The sequence below is a fragment of the Lepisosteus oculatus genome, chromosome 13, assembly GCF_040954835.1.
Source record: "Lepisosteus oculatus isolate fLepOcu1 chromosome 13, fLepOcu1.hap2, whole genome shotgun sequence".
In the NCBI taxonomy this organism is placed as follows: domain Eukaryota; kingdom Metazoa; phylum Chordata; class Actinopteri; order Semionotiformes; family Lepisosteidae; genus Lepisosteus; species Lepisosteus oculatus.
Window position 1 is genome coordinate 14291952 of NC_090708.1, and position 17310 is coordinate 14309261.

At 37.0% G+C, this 17310-nt stretch overlaps 1 protein-coding gene across 1 annotated transcript in view; it reads left to right on the top strand.

The window, feature by feature from the left end:
• Positions 1-17310, top strand: part of fndc3ba (fibronectin type III domain containing 3Ba) — a 166330-nt gene that overhangs the window by 23438 nt on the left and 125582 nt on the right. The window contains exons 2-3 of the mRNA XM_069197403.1: positions 11967-12105; positions 14467-14542. Coding sequence (XP_069053504.1) covers positions 11995-12105; positions 14467-14542 — 187 coding nt within the window. The 5' untranslated portion in view covers positions 11967-11994. The remainder of the gene's footprint in view (positions 1-11966; positions 12106-14466; positions 14543-17310) is intronic.

A 17310-nucleotide genomic window follows, 5' to 3' on the forward strand; every position in this document is an offset into this window, starting at 1 on the left:
CCAGCCTCTTGATTTTTTTGTGTGTGGTTTTCCTAATCATTGGCATCCCCGAAACACAGCTGCTGCATAGTGTTAAAAAAATGAAATGAATTATGGAAATATAAGGTACTCTTTCACAAAAGCAAATGATAAAAAACAAGGATTTCCATATTGTACTGTCCTTTGGAAGTATGGAAAAAAAGTAGATTTTAGCTTTTGTTTTGTTTTTTCAAATTCAGTTTCAAGCCTTACGTATTTCAAACCTATCGTTCCATTTACACTTAGTAAATTACCTGAGAAAAATTACTGGTGCATTACGGCCGTAAAGGAGGTATTGGGCTTAATTATTTAAATTACCTGAATTTTAGCCTGGATGTTAAAGCACTGATTCTGTAACAACTCTCTGTGTTTCAGCAGAGAGTCAGTACCAGGCCTAATGGGCACAGGTTTTGATGCCCTGGAGCAGTAATTTTCTGAACAAAACCAGCAACAGTTATCTTATTGGATTTATCTCTTGAGTATCCTGCACACAAACATGACTTGCATTTGAAATCTAATTTTTCTTCATTTAGCTTTCTGTTCTCAATGAAATACACAGAAAACTCTTCAGTGTTCGTAGTGTCAGTCTGCAGCCCACGTGTGGAATATATAAGTGCTATCTTTGTTTTGTTTTTTGAAAGACGACCAAAAAAATACCACAGACAAAAGCAAACCTAATCCAATATAATCTTAAAAAAGCCCTTTAATTACAGGTTTAACAACATGCCTTTTTTAAATTGCCTTCCAATTTCCTGAAATTTAAACCAGTATTATTACTCAAAAAACCAACACTGGTTCTTTCTTGGATTGAAAAGGTAAGATGAGGGAAACGTGAGGAGATGCTGTTGCCAAGGGGATAAGCGGTTGCCATAGCTTTGTTTTGGTCCTGAGAAGTAATGCAGATTGTTTGTAAGCTGTGATCATGCTGCTAGTAATATGGTGGGGGATGGAGTCTCATCTGTGTTGAACCCAGTAAAGTATGTCTGAAGTTTTAAGTCCCTCACAGCACACATGAGTCTTCTACTCTTTATCAGTAAGTGGTCACATCATAATGGAACCTTATAAGATTGATCGCGCATGAATTGCACACATTTGCTCAGTCATACTTGTAAATTATTTCTGTCTAGGTTTCAGTCATATGTAGATTATGGATTTGTAAAAAAAGAAGCCCAAAACAAACAAATAGAAAAAAGCTTCAGAACTATAGCACATAAACAGTAGCTGATGGTAGTCATGCAGATTCTTTTATTCCTGTGTTTATAATCAGGCTGAGTGAGTGAGTCTTCCCAAGGAGGCCACGCTAAGTAAAGAAGTGGTGAAAAATGCAGCATTTTTCATTTGTGAGCAAACGTCTCCTTGTTTTTTTTTTTGGCTTGTGCCTCCTACATGTTGCACTGCATTCCAGTCTGCCAGAGAGGGAAAAGGAGGGCCCAGTGCCTCTCCAATGAACAACTCAATAACCGCAGCGCCTTCATCAGCTCCTTTTACTTATTTCTGTCTTTTTAATACGCCAGTTTGTAATCCTGAACTGCTGGTTGCTTCGTTAAAATAAGCTAAAACCTGGAAAGGTTAGTTGTTTTATCCTTGTGTCTCGGTGACAGACAGTGTTGCTGAATGCCAAAATTCAGCTGAATATGCTCTGGCACAAGAACACGTTAACCCCTTATTTCCTGGCTTCTTGATCACATTCATAGGACAACATGAGGACACACTGTATTTTACTGTAGCCATGCCCACTATCCAGAAGAAAAGCAAAGCATAATGGCTATAAATATGTATTGACCACCAGTGGAAACTGAACTTGAATAGTTAAAGCAAAATCAGTGTTTCCTGCTAAATGTTTAACGTGGGAATAATTGCCAAACTCAATTGTTTTGATGAAAGGCATTTGCTTTGTGAGACTAGTAAGGCATTCTCTTGCCACTATACTTCACTTTGTTTTTGTGGAAACTGCATGATTTGTTGTTTTTTTTGGAAAACTTTTAATCATTCCTAATCATTCTTCTTTGCACTGAGTGTGATGTTGCAGATGTCTACTTATTGATCATTTTGTGAAGAGTGCACTAAAATAGCAAATTGTGAACTACTGGAAGGAAATCCGGTAGCATTCTGTTGGAAGTGGGCTGCCCTTGTTGTTTTTATGTTTGGAAATTGAAACTTTGAGCTGCCGCTAAGGTTAAGGAGACCTGTAGACAGGGTATGATTAAGCAGCACTAATGAGCAGATATCAGACAGGATGACATAATTCCAGTCTATGCACTGAGCAGCCAGCTGTATGCATACTTGCAGGTAAAGCTCATGTCTCCAGAGGGTGTTTTTGAAACAGAATATTAAATTTCTCCTTCTCCTTACATAGTGCCACATACTGCCATGTGACCCATGTGTGCTGGCTCCAGTGTTTCCTCTAAGCTGTCAGCAATTTTTTTCACTTCTGGAACCATGACAATAACATAATTTGTGACTTTATAAACTTGTGGTTTATGATGGGAGAACAGCAGTCACAGAGTAAGAGGATTGAAAGCTCTGATGCAAAAGGCTGGCTTGTTAATTGTTTATCATACATATTCTGTTGATAAGGTGGTGTTCAGGACTAGCCCAGTGGTTAACTGTCTTCTGAAATCCTAGGTCAACAACCTTGTTGTGTGTTGAACATGTTTGGATTTGTCCAGAATGTTGTAAATTACTTCTGTCTGACCTTTAAACTCACGTCTTTGTTGTTACTCATGCTTGCAAGAATTCTACAAGTGGCCATAATATTTACCATTTAGTTCTAACGCTATTCTGTAGTAGACTATTAAACCATATCCAAAGAACTGTTTGTATATCACCTGTAATAAAAAAATGGATCAAAATATTGTTGGATATGTAGTATTAATTACAATTGTTGACACAGTAACTTGAGAGGTTTGACAATGTCTTTGCTTGTCTTGATAGTGATATTTAAATATGCTATTATCAGAAGTCTTAGAGACAGCTTTTACTGTTGATTATTTTGCTTTCGGTGGACAGTAAAGGCTTTCTCATATACAGAAAACCAGCATTTGAACATTAGGGTTAGACTCCAGTGCAGAGTCTTTAAACACACAGGTTCAATAAAACACTTTCCAAACTCTCATAACAGACTTCAGGAAACACCTCCCTTCACACTGGGCTGTGCTATGATGAAATGCTTGGAATAACAGCTGTTATATTGAAGCTGAATTGTTTTCTATGGTTCTTTGCCGGGCATCCTAGTGTGGAGAAGGAGATCTTGATTGGTGTCCTGGCATGATTGAGGCTATATGTGATGGGTGGTTTAGTTGAAACTTGAACCATCACAATTTATAGCTCAACACATGATTATACAACAAGCAATACTGGGTGTGTGGCCAAAAAGAAACTGGAATTTGGATTGCACATTTCTGCATGTTTTTTATTTGCACGTTCAGTGTCCTATATTCATTTAGCATTGAATCGAACTCTTACTTGACAAATGTAGGAATGTAGGTAATGTGACAACTGACTTTGCCAATAATTTTTCTATGTTTACAGCAAATCGGTAAATAGTGAAGCTAATAACTCATCCCTTGCTATACAAGCATAATTGGTTCCAAGATTTCTGGTTGTAGGCGAAAACTTGTAAAAGCAACCATTCAAATACATGTAAAACTCTCTTTTTTGTTGTAAATGCTTGTAACTGGACACGAACCAGATTAGTTTGGCACTATAAATTGCTAAGTATATGTTACAATTAGTAGAATTTGCAGCACGTTTTATTATTCAAGCTGTCATGTTTAAATGTGTTATGAAGTAGTAAAGTGGATAAAATTGCATGATATCTGATAGTTATTGATGAACAGTAAATATGACATGAGGTAATCAAAATGGTCTATTATGTTAGATAATTAATCTTGTTTGTCAAAGCAAGATAAAACATCACGTTGTTTAGTGATACCAATATGGTGCATTCATAATGTGCCTAATAAAAATAAAACTAAAGATAAAATATTTAAAATATTTTATAACTAATATAAAATAAAACTAGTATGATACCCTTAAACCCCCATTTCTATTAAGGCAGCAACAGCCTTGAGGAGTGAAAAATGAAAAAGAAAGAACAAGCTATCCACCTGGATTTTGTATTAGTGAGGGGAGTTCAGTCATCTAACAAAAATATGTAAATACATGTGTATTTCGTTTTAACAAGCACTCTTAAGTGAAGTGCTTATTTAATGAGGACTGAGTGTATTTTAGTGTGTCTTGAATGACTCCACCACCTTCAATCCCAACTAATATAGTAAGTGGCTTTACTGCGTGAATGATTTTCAGAAAAATAAAATATTTGAAAAAAGCAATGACAGAAGTAATTGGGCTTTACTTTGCATCAACACTGAAAATAGACTTCATCTTTGTGAAATGAAGATGTGACACCAGAACGTTTGGGTTTTATTGCAATGACAATGTTTTTTTTATACATGTGAGTTTAATTATTTCATGCAGTTAATTGTTTTGTGCTCATTTTTCTTGCTTATTGTGGTTTAGAGAACAGTTGCATCTGGCAGAAACAGTTGTGATGGGATCCAGTCAACAGTCCTCTGTTGAATCAGTTAAGACCCTTATGGGCTACTGCAATATTTATGTGTAAAAAAGATTGGGAGTTGATGTTTTTCCAGTCTAGAGATGCAACTACCCACAACCTTAATTTGAAAGGACACTTGCAACCATACTGTTTGTGAGGGTAAACATCATTTAACAGGGTTAAAGGGGAGAAATGCTTTGGTTGTCTTTTGTGTATGTACTTTGTACCACTTGGTAAATTAATGTTGACATCAGTAGTGATGAAACACATTTAATCATGTTTGCTAGCTTGATAAATCAGTGGGTTTTCCAAAGTCCCTTCCCTGTAGTCAAGCAGCCTCTGTGAATTCCCTTCGTGGTTGATGTTCTTAATACACCCATGAGGGCAAAAGAACATAAATGTTAAAAACGGGAGGAGGCGATTGGCTCATCAAGCTCATTTGGTTGCTAGTAGGTCATTAATCTGAATCTTTGTCTTCTTTCAAGAAATGACAAGACAAGTATCACTTTTATAGCTGGTGCACGGTTGGGTAGGTTGTTTCAGACTCCCACAATCCTTTGTGTAAAAATGCCTCCTTACTCTGTTTTAAAGATGCTCGCCACTTCCCCTTTATTTCTATGTGTATCCACCTGTCGGGTAGGCTTATAGGGAATAAAAGTATAGGAAAGTCCATTGGGCTGAAATACCCAATGCCTTTGAGAATTTTGTTGAATTAAATCATGTCCCCAGTTCAAGACTAAGAAGGTTCAGTTCTTTTAGCCTGTCACAGCAGGACAGGCCTTTAAGTCCAGGGATGTTTTTTAGTGCTGTACGTTCTTAGCAGCATTACTAAGACCTATTGGCAGTTACGCACTTGTGCATTGAACAGCTAGCATGAATCTCAGGCGAATCTGTGCTTTTGGGGACACCTGTATACAACAGAAAGTACCCCCGACTTAAACTTTGCTTATAACATATTTCATGATGATGTGTGGCTTAAACATTACCATGGTTTCAATTCTTGTTTTTGGGAGGTGAAGCAATGGCAGCGTTCTGTCATTTTTGCTTCCCTTACTTCACGTTTCTGTGGAGGCATCCACCTAGCCTAGATTCTTGGTTAACACTGAGCCGCCCTTGTTTAAGAACGCTTTCCCTTGAGGACTGGGACTGTCCCCTTGACCACACTTGTGACAAAAAGACTGCCTATTCCCTCTGGGCCATTTTTCAAAACAGTGAAATGAGTTTGAAAAAAAAATCAAAGCGAAAGGGTAAAGTGAAACCTAGCAACAGGAAATTGTGGTACTTCAAAAGGGAGATTATATGCTGAACAAAATGATTGATGGTAGGGGAGGAAAGGTTATCACAATAAACACACAGTGTACTTTCTGTGTGTTGTCCCTGTTTTTTTCTCTTCTGGCTGCCATCAAGTAAGTCTCTTTTGTGTGTCTGAGACCACCAGCAATAGTCACCCTGGGCAAAAAGGATCGAGAAGAGGCTGAGACAGTGCTCGCTACCAAGCACGAAAGGGAGGTGACTATAGCTGTTCTACTGCCTCAAGATCCAAAAAACAATCAAATTGTCTGCAGAACTTGGACAAGTCTTCAGAATGATGGAATTTGCCTTAAGTTTGTAATTGTAAATGCAAATGGCCAGTATTGTTAGTAATATGAAGCCCTACTACTGCCTGGAGGTATTTTGCCACGTCCATGAGCTGACTCTGCATACATCAGCACTTTGAAGTTTGGAGACCTTCAAAGTGCTAATCACAAGCTTTCATAGGATGCATAACGTTTTTCCCTCGTATTTTTGAATGAGTTCATCTTGGCACATAAATTGCAGGGGGGCAAAATGAAAATAACCTTCTAGTTCCGATGCATGGTATAATTAGATGTCTTATCTTCCTTGACCATATTAAAACATTTATTTTTGTGGCGTCTCCAAAATCTGTGTGCATGTAAAATAAGTGCCAAAAATGGACACAGGTGGAATATGAAATGGAAAATAAGTTTAATTTAATTGCATGCCATTAATGCTCTGTTCTGTGAAGGACTATGTTCACCACTTTTACAAGTGCAAACAGGATATGACAAACTTAAAATGAATTTTTGTTTTTAGACAGTGGGAGTGAGCAATAATTGTTTGTTTTGGATTATATTCTATAATGTCAATTGAGTCCTCAAAGGATTGTTTGACTGCATAAAACTGAATTAAACAAATGTGGATCTCATAAACAGAGGCCTCTTGTTTTTGTGAAGAGGGTGAAATTGCCATGAAAATGAGATAATGAGTAGAAAAGCCACTAACTGGCTCCACCAGGGCTTCTTTTCAAATCAATGACCTCAAGAATTACAGTCTTGCTGTTGAGTGGAGCTAGGTTTGGTGTTGTTTGATAGATGTCTGCTTGGCTACTGGTCAAGGTTATATATTAAGATTTCAAGAAGGAGGTAGACAATGAAGTTAAACACACTGTTACAGATGTGACTTTTATAAGTTAATTGCAGGTGTGACTGAAACTGTGGATCTCCCTATTACAGACAGTACAGTTTACAGCATTGGAAATTAAAGTGTTGCTTCACGAGGCTGTTTTTCCTAAAACAAGGCTGTTTGTAGTCCCAAAGAATATTTAGTACACCTTCACTATTAAATGAAATTTAGATTTTTTTAATATTGTAATCCACAAAGGTTTGTTTCAGTTTAGGTCATTTGATTACTGTCACCTATTTATTAGAATTATTTATACAGTATTTGGTGTGTGTACAACCTGCATAGAGGTAAAAGCTACTAAAAGTCTTTGAACTTGACTAGGTATATTGTCCCATTTTATTGTTTCTTCTATTGTAATTAGTCTTTCCTTTTCTGAAGGAGAAAATGTATTTGAAATTTTATTTGAATGGTTTGAATATTAAACCAGATATCCAAATCTTAATATCTGAACAAAACAATCAACTCTGTATTATTGGTGATACATTTCAGTTAAAATGCAGAGCAACAAAGGGTCAGAACAATCAAAACGTACTCTTTCATTTGTATAATGCAAATTGCCACCTTCGCACAATGACTAACAGGATTTTCATGCAGAGCAGAGTTGCTCTCCGGTACTGCAATCATAAAATAGTTTGACAGCTAAAAATAAGCAAAAGATAAAAATCATGTTAAAAAAGAATAACGGCACTCATGCATGTTAATTTGCACGTCATTTCTATATGTCACTTTGTGGTTCGTTCTGTTTCAAAATTTTCTCCTCTTCTTCCTCTTTTATATTCTGTGAACTGTGCTCAATTCAATTTTCAGCAAATGATGCATAGGTCCCAAGATACAAAGGGTATCACATTTCAATGAACATGCTAATTATAGCAGCTGGGTAGCAGAGAGGCTCTATGAAGTATGTGTGTTAAAAGAGTTTCAGAGAAACTGGATTCTTAGTGGGGTTTCTTAAACATTCAAGAAGACAATAGTCATGGAACAGTGGAGTGCAGCGCACACTTTCCCTTTCGCACCCTGTTCTTCCCTCCCTGGAAGATAGATGAAGAATTTGATAACTGCATTTAAATAAAAATGACCTCATCATGACTTCATCCTTCAAGCTTAGCCTTTCCCCCGAAACATTCATACCCTTCTGTTGTGCTTTTTTTAGTCCATTATTTAAAACGGTCCTTTAACATTTTTTTAAGTCGTTAATTACTTTTGTAGTTTGTCCCCTTCTCCAAAACGGCCAAACATAGAGCATGTTCATAATATGTGCCCTGAAAAACCATTGGGAGTGGGGCTCCTTTGGCCTTTTTTAATACCTGAAATAATATCCACATGCCATCTTAAAAATTAGGTGTATGCGGGTCTCTTATGGAGTGAACTTCCCTTTTCCTGCTGCTTACAGATCTTAAGTCACTGATCGTATGCAGTTTATTTCCCTTTTCTTGTCACAGTTCTCTTTTAATGAAACACTCGATTGCCCGAAAGCAGTTTTGCGGCACTTCCGTTATGTTTTGCAAATTGTCATTATAGTTTGGATAATTAGCTGCTGCTCTACCTGTAGTTTGATTTAAAACCCTATTTTTAATCTCAGTGTTTAAGGAATTATCTCCTACAGACAAACACTGCAAGCTGGGGTCTCCCTCATCTGTTCTGCAAGGGGTCTCTCTGTTTTTTTTTTTTACCACTTTAGTGTCTGAGTAGCTCTGTTGCCCTCATCACAGGTCACATGGAAGTTTCGTCCCATTTTCCATCTATCCTGAAATCCCATTTTCAGAGGTGTTAGAGAAATTGATTTCCATTAATTATCATAGTTTCTGTCAATTTACATTCTGTACATTTTGTGTCCCAGAAGAGCTGCCTGTATGGCTGATTGGAAGATGTCAACTTCATTGCATATCATACACGCAACCGAATGTTCACTTTAACTTAAATATCCTGTGGTTTCCTTTGTCATTAAACTGCTTCTGTAGGTGGCAGTGAAGTCTCAAGCTGATTTTCAGGATTGAAATTTTTAAGATGGCATGTGGATATTATTTCAGGTATTAAAAAAGGCCAAAGGAGCCCCACTCCAAACGGTTTTTCAGGGTACCTATTATGAACATGCTCTGTGTTTGGCCGTTTTAGAGGAGGGGACTTCCTTTTCATTAATAAGGTTACAAAGACATCAGATTTTTTCCGTAAACAAGAAGAGTTAGTCATACAATATGTTTTTGACACCAACGCCATGAATGGGATTTTTCATAGAAGTGCTTTCTAACAATGGGGGCAGAGCTTTCTTATGGCAACTAACTTAGAATAAGCTGTAATTGAAAAAGAATTTGTGTAAGGAATGTGCTGAGACTCGCAGTGGAAAATGGGAACACTTCTCTAGCAGCTCTTTGAGCAGGAATCAACTTGAAGATGACCACTGTGAAGCCAAGTGATCTTTGAGCTCCTAAAGAGCCGTTTATTTTTTTTTTCTCTATTTGAAACTGCTGCTTTTCTAAAGTTTTGAGAACATTTTCCACCAGTTGCGACATCATCAGAAGGCGCCCCTGTCACTCCAGCTGATCCACAGAATCCCTCCTATGATCTCATGAGCAAGCCAGCATTCAATTGAGAACATGTGTGTCTAAGCCTAGATTACTGGGAAGAGTAGAGACTGCTTAGTGTTTTGGCAACAGTCTGTCCTCTTTGACTGATGCTCTTATGGGGAAAAGATCTTGCCAGCAGTTGCACTAACTGACCCCTCTATTATCGGTCACCACTGTTAAATACCTGGCAGTGTAAGACATCTCTCTTAGTAAGATCAGTTTATTGACAAGAGTGGATTTTATTTCCATATCTTTTCAGCATTCACCCCATGACAACATCACATTTGGATGAATTACAAGTACTGTGTATATATATATGTTATTTACTTCAAGATTGAAAGGATCCAACTGAACTTTGCTGTATGTGAAGGAGCTTAAGTGTCAGCATCACCTGCAATGGAGATAAGGTGATATTTATCATCATGTATTCACCCCCCTAAGTCAGTACTTGGTCAAAACACTTTGACAGAACTGAGTGCAGTCTCTGCCAGCTTTGCGCAGTGGTTTTATTTCATCTTTTATTCCTAACACAAATTACTCCAGCCTATTGGGTATAGTTGATGGAGTGCAATAATCAAGCCTTACCATAAATCTTCTATTGGATTCAAGTTAGGCTTTATCCTTGTGCTTCAGGTCCTGACCATTTTCTTCTACAATTTGCCTGTACTTTACAAAATCAATTTTCCTCTCAATCCTGACCAGCTTCCTCAGGCCCAGCTGAAGTTTTGTCTGATCATTAAACCTTCTGTCACTTTTCTGCAGAATATCATGCACAACACTTATGTCTTTATTTCGCTTCATATATCTTTCTTGCCACTTGTATATTTGGACCAGCTTTGTGTATAGTCCAAGATACTGTCAATGCACAAATTATAAACAGTATTGAAATTAAAAGCTTTTTGTTAAAGTATTTAACTAAAGTATTTAATTTGGACAACATGCTATTCTATCCAGTAATATATATGAAGCATGCTGAGTTTCCAAACAAGTAATGTTTAAGGTTTGTTTTTCATGAATGAAAACTGGCAGCCCAGTTTCTTTCACTAAGTCAAACAGATGATTAAATGACTGATAGAGCATTCAAAATATTTGAGTCAGAAGATAAATGGTTCTTCACATGCATCTGTGTGGTTGATGTGACCCGTTATATGCTTTGCTTTGTCAGGAAGCACTTTTGTGTCAAGTGAAGGACACTTCCTGAGAAAATCTTTTCCTATAATAACTGCAACTGCACTTCGTTCAGACATTCCTCACTCAAGTGTCTGAAATTCTGAGACCACTAATTTAATGGATGCTTTTTATTTGTACTAAGCCATATCAAATAATAAAGCTTGATAAAGCTTAGAGCTGTTGAACAAAAACTTTTGAAATTCAATTATTACTCCCTCAGAGCTATGCATTCCATCAGGGTTTGACTCACTCAACACTTCATGATCTGTTCAGTTTAAAGAGAAAACCAAAATACAGAATCTCTGTTTATTGTTCATTTATGAGCAGCGTAATAGTCATTTGATAGCACCAGGATATAAATAGTCATTATCTACTGTAGCAATGGGCAGTCTCCCCATAGAGAAACACCCTTTTCCCCTATGATGATGATGTCATCCTGCTATTGTCTTTGAAGTTTTTCTGAAGTGCTCAGTATTGCTGATGCGTGTTTTGACAGCCTTGTATAAGCTGGTTTTGTAAAACTTGGTACTTGGATCTTCACATTGTTGTTAGCCTCTTAAGTGCTCTGGATCACATTTTCTCAAGTTACTCAAAATTCTTTATATATCTTAGGTTTGAATTTTTAAAAGAGCTTTTCCACAAAATATTTAAGCCATTTTCATCCACTCTTTGAAATTCCCAAGATAGAATAGTTATTGCATTTGGTCATTTTAAGAGACGATAAGAGGAGAAACAGGAGATAAATGGGTGTGTGGCCTGCACATTTTCTTCTGTTTAGGAGTATGAGATAAATTAGTAGAAATATTCACTAATGGTATGCTAGCTTGTCAGGGATATTTGAATAAAAACATTCACCAAGACTAAAAAATAAATGATTAACTAACCAGAAAAGAAGCATTTACAGCTTTATTACAGCCACTTTAACACTGTGCTATCTTCACTCAAGGTGTCAACTGACCACCATGGGTTTCAGGTTGAGGTTCTTTGTTGTGTCCATATAGAAACTCCATCACAGCTTTTCTTACCCTTGGATCCTGTGGGCCCTCTCCTATATATACATTGCATCACAAATGCAAATAATTATTATTGTTGTTGTTGGTGTTATTGTTAATTAAATTAGAAAACTCTTTGAAATTCCCTTAGGTTCCATGGAGCGGATTTGTGATGGTAACTGCTGGAATTGTTTGTTTTTGCAGAAAGACAGTAGAGGAAAGTTCTCCATGAATGTACGTCACAATGATGATGACAGACCAGATCCCACTGGACCTGCCACCTTTACTGAATGGGGAGATGCCTATGATGCCTCACATGGTTAATGGGGATGGATCACAGCAGGTGCGTTATTACATCATTGAAAGCCCAAGAGCTCAGACAGTCCTTATTAGTTTGTGCAGTTTTTGTTTTGAATATAATATCCATGTTTTTTCCCTGTGCAGCAGATATTGTTCATTTTGTGGCTGCACGTATGTTTTTTATCAAAATTTTAAATTGGTTATCCACAGTGCTTAATTGTAGCACAAATGTTATCTTCCTGTAACTTAACTGTCTACGGCCATAAGCCAATTTTTGCAGAAACATTCAGTTTACACTGCTGTGTTTTGAAGGTCCAAAGACTATATGAGCACAGCTGGTGTTTTAAGACCCTTCATGCCAAAAGCCTACATTGCATATTAAGTTGTAGCCTTTAGAGTTGACTTTTCTTACTACAAAATGTGGTAAAAGTTGTGCTTTTGGATAAAGACTGTCAGGAGTCTGGTCTTGAGAGTGAGGCAAATTCAGGATTTTAATTCACTTGGGTTACTAAACAAATCTTTCCAAGTATGTTTTGTTATTGCATCGGAATAAATGTACAACTGCATCTAACATAATTTCTTTTGAAAATGTAAGAAAGTTAAAATAAATGGAAACTTGTTCAGTCGGCACAATGTGCTGTCTCTGCCCTCCCACCTTGAACCATATCAGAATCATAAACTGTGGGGACATCCAAATTTCTAGGAATTAACTGAGATTTTCTGCTGCACCAAAAGCAGACTGAATTTTTATTTCTGTTGTTGGACTAGTTTTACGGTTAATCTCTGGAGGGTCAGATCATTACAGAATGCAACAAGAGGAGAAAATCTTTTTCTTAAGATATGAAACATTAACGTTTATATATTAATCATATTTGACTCATCCTCTTTCTACCTTATGTGATGCAGTGCCTGGTGTTTATTTTGCATGTGTTGTCAAGGAAGAGTCGAATCATCGCCACATACATACTATGTATATTTTTCTCATTAAATTAGAAATAAGGCAGCAATGTATTGCTCCTACCATGGCTGATGAAACATACACAGCCTTATCATCTGAAGTTTGTTTCCCTGCTTTTAATCCGTCAGTCTTTGTTTTCATACCCAACAGTGCTGGGAAGGCGTACAACACAAGTGTGTTGATAGATGCTGTGTAATATGTAATTTGCTTGTACCATCATCATTGCTGTATTGCAGGCGCTGGAGAGCAGGCTGGTGTGTAAGAGCTCTGGGAGGTTGTAAAAAAGGCTTTGTCGCTTTGCCTTTTTTTTCTTTTTAAACCTCAGTTGACAGTGCAGAATACATCCTGGTAACCATAGCAACCTCATCAGCAGCCCGTCCTGCAGGAAGAGGAAGCCCAGAATTCACTGTATTAAACAGCGTGATCAGAGAATTGCCAATGATATTGCAAAGAGGAGAATAATGATAAAATCCTCTTACTTACCTGTAGAGCTTAGAGAGTCTGAGAATGGCAGCACAACTTTTTCATATATGCAGACAGCTATACACTGTTAACAACGTCTGTTCAGACAATATGATGGTAAGGAGCTGTTAATTCTCTACTGACACTTCAGATCAAGTTAGACTTTTTAAAGTACCACGAAGCAGAATTGTTTTTTATCTGTGGTATGACAATCTTTATATTATAAATGTATGCAATTTTTGTCAATTTTAATTAGCTGGTATTATTTTTTATAAAAGGAATTATTTATTCATTTATAAGTATTTATTTGTGTATATTTCAGGTGTTTAGACAAATCTAAGCAGTTTGGGAAAACTAACATGGGAGAACTGTGTATTGTACTAATTGAGAAACAGATACAAATTGGGTTATATTGGATGTACAGTAGCAATCTTTTTTTTGTTTTTTTTTTCCAATGTATTTTTATTTTCAGGCCTTTTCTTTATAAGCTTCAATGTAGTTCAGGTCCAGTTTAGATTCAATTTGGAACCTTGAACTGCTGATTTTTTTTTAGTCTAAATTAGGATGAGAATAATGAAGGTGAATTATTGCAGAAGTGACCATTGCAGCACCAGCTAAGAAAGCTTTTCCATGTTTTTTTCTCTTAATGGCAGTTATTAAAGACGGACTTGAAGTTTTAGATTGGTGCTTTCATCTGTTGCCTCCATTTCCGTTGGTTATTGATTCGTGCTACCTTCTTGCCAGGTTTATTTTGCAGGGATTCTGTGAATATTGCTTTGGACTCTCCACTCATCCACTCAGACATTTTCTTTCTTCTTAATGACATATTGTTAGAAAATCTGTTAGTATACGCGTTTTTCACCACAATCTTGATCATGACCTGAGTGTCTTCTGTTGAACATTACACTGCTGAACTAGTTGTGTTTGTCCTGTTTATGTGTGTCTGTTGCTCATTTATTGGTTTTATGTGTTTCTTTACTGCAGGTCATTTTGGTTCAAGTCAACCCTGGAGAAACATTTACAATAAGAGCAGAAGATGGGTCCTTGCAGTGTATTCAAGGTATTTTAAAAATATCACCTTTTCCTTTTTTATAAACCCTGCCTTCTTCCTTAAAACACCATGACTTTTCTCAACCATGACACAGCTAAATGCTGTGCACTGGCTGCATAGTTAAGTACTGGATATGTTTTTATACACATGGTGGATATGTTTTTATCTGCAATAGCAATCTGTGTTCACATTAGACAATGTTTTTGAAAATAAATTCTACCTGTTAGTTTTCACCGCTTTGTCCCTAGCGTAAATTTTGCTGAAGGTGTGAGTTCTTATTTTAAATTTAATAAAGCACCTGCTGGAAATCTTTGTAGTTATTTCAAATGATCTAATGCAGATCTGAAGGATTCTTATTGGTAGCAAAGGTCTTACAGGCCAGAAAATCAGCATTCTCATTAATGGTTCCAGAGGGCTTGTAAAATCTGCCTTGTCTTGCATTGTGTGTACAAAAAAGAGAAAGAGGAGTTGTATTGTCAGAGACCTGTGGAAATGCTTTCATTCAGATATTGAAACAGCTAACCAAACGACAGTACAATTTACAGCTTTACAGTTTGTTCATTTTCTATTAGGTTTTACTGCTAAGTGGAACCACAGTTTCTCTGTGATTCAATTTTTAGCCCGTACAAATCACTAGAAAAACTTCATTCTCAACTAGGCTGTTGGTAAATTAATTTGCAGATGATCTATAGCAGCACTAAATGAAACAGGCATCCTGCTTGAAAATTTAATAACCACCCTTTCTCCTCTTTCATTTCTAGATTTACTGCAGCATTGGTCCATAGGTTCTAGAAATTGAGCTTTTAGAGTTCGTACCGTAATTTTATCAATTTCCTTGTGTCTGTAGTAGCCTTGCTTCCTTCCTCCTGCCCTTTACTCCACTTTTAGTTAACCCAAATTTTTAGTGTGATACATTTTTCACAGTCTCATTCACACACTGACTTGTCTGCTTCTTAATTTTTTCAAGTTTTGTCTTCGTCTTCTGATAAACACTGTTAAGGTTTATAAAAGAAATTGGTAATTTTGGTTAAATGTCTTGAAGATACTCCTTTTAATCAGACATTTCTTACTGGTCTTATCAAATGTGAGGATTACCAAACATAAAAAAGTCAGTGCCTTGGATTTCTCTCACTCCTGTTAGTTGTCATTAGGATTTCGTATGCTTACATCTGAAACTGCTGTTATCGTGGTGAATGCAAGCATGTTATATATTGTGAATCAGTGTAAAACCAAATGCCTCATTATCCTTGACAATGCTGAACTGGTGTGTGATATGGTGAAGCTGCATGTCATGTCTTCCATATTTTCTGTCTCCTTTATTTACATTGAGCCAGTTTTCCTTTGCTATCTTCCACAGATTTTACTGAATTACTGAAGTAGCTGTTTTATTCTAACAGCTATTTTGGCTAAGGGCCAGACAGTGGAAGTCTATATAGACAACACAAAACAATAGATACAAAAAAAAAACAGCATAAATCTCAAATGGGTATATATACACCCTAGATCCCTTGTCCTTGATTATTTTAATTGAACATGGTCTAGTTTTCAGGTTTGTTTTGTCTCCTGTATAGACTCCCAAAATAACACATTGTTTCTGATAGCTATGTAGAGGTTGATTTTCTGCATGACTGGTTGGACGAATGAGCTAGCCAGGATGTGCTTGCTTTCCACCATACACTGGGAGCTCTTGAATTCTTTGCTTGTCATAGCCAGCCATGGTTCTATGTAGAAATTATCTTTATTCCGCCTTTTTATGAGTAGATGTGCCATCTCATTAAAATAATCTCCACCTCTGTTGTATAATTGGGCTTGGGTTGGAAAAATGGTATACATTTTAATTAAAGGCTGGAAGTGGTTTAATCACAGTATTTCTGAGAACACAGTCTGGGCTAACTGTTTAGCTTGAGGAAGAGTTAATATGAATGCTGTGCTGGCAGCAGGGAAAGGAATCTGGAGTTATGATGGAAGTAATCACATCTTTCTTGAGCTTTGCTTCTCTTTCTGTTGGAGATTGTCTGCAATCTTCTGTCATGGGAGCTAATTGAAATTAGCATGCAAAACAGAATCCTGCAGAGCCGTGGACACATTCTTGAGCATACCTGTCTCTTCCAAATGCATTGGTTGAAATGTGTTGGACTAGAAGCAATAAGGTCTTCTGACTTCTTAGAATCCAGCTCTGGCTAGATGTACTTTGGAGACTGTCATAATTAGTGGCTACAGGAAAAATACTGTTACTTCCACAAAAGTAGGAGCGCTTACTATTGCCAAAGCATTTGGCAAGGCATTGCAGTGCTTTCAGCTTTTTAAGGGCCATGCTTATTTTACATGACCAGCTTTTATGCAATTTGGAGTGAGAGGGTTTATGGCTGCCTGAGTCTGGCATTTTAGAAGGAGTTGTAAAAATGGAGAAGGAATAAATACTGACCATTGTGGGGTACAATGTATATTTCTACCATTAATTTGTAGAAAAAATCTGAATTCTCTTAACATAGTTTTATCATTCACTCATAGCTTGTTGTTCATTTTCAAAGATGATTTTGAAATTAATCTTGCACAAAATATGTGGTCTCCTATGGCTTCAGGTTCTTCCTGAATTCAGCTGGAAGTATCGTAGACCCCCAAAGCCTGGGAAGCACCATGCTGTTCACGTTGGAGTTAAAATGTTGTCCACATGTTGACGAAATGCGATTTGGCATGTTCACTTTGGCTTGGCTGAAAGCATATTGTTGGGATAAGGGGCAGACTAGTTGGAAAGACTTGTAAAGGTTTGGCAGCCA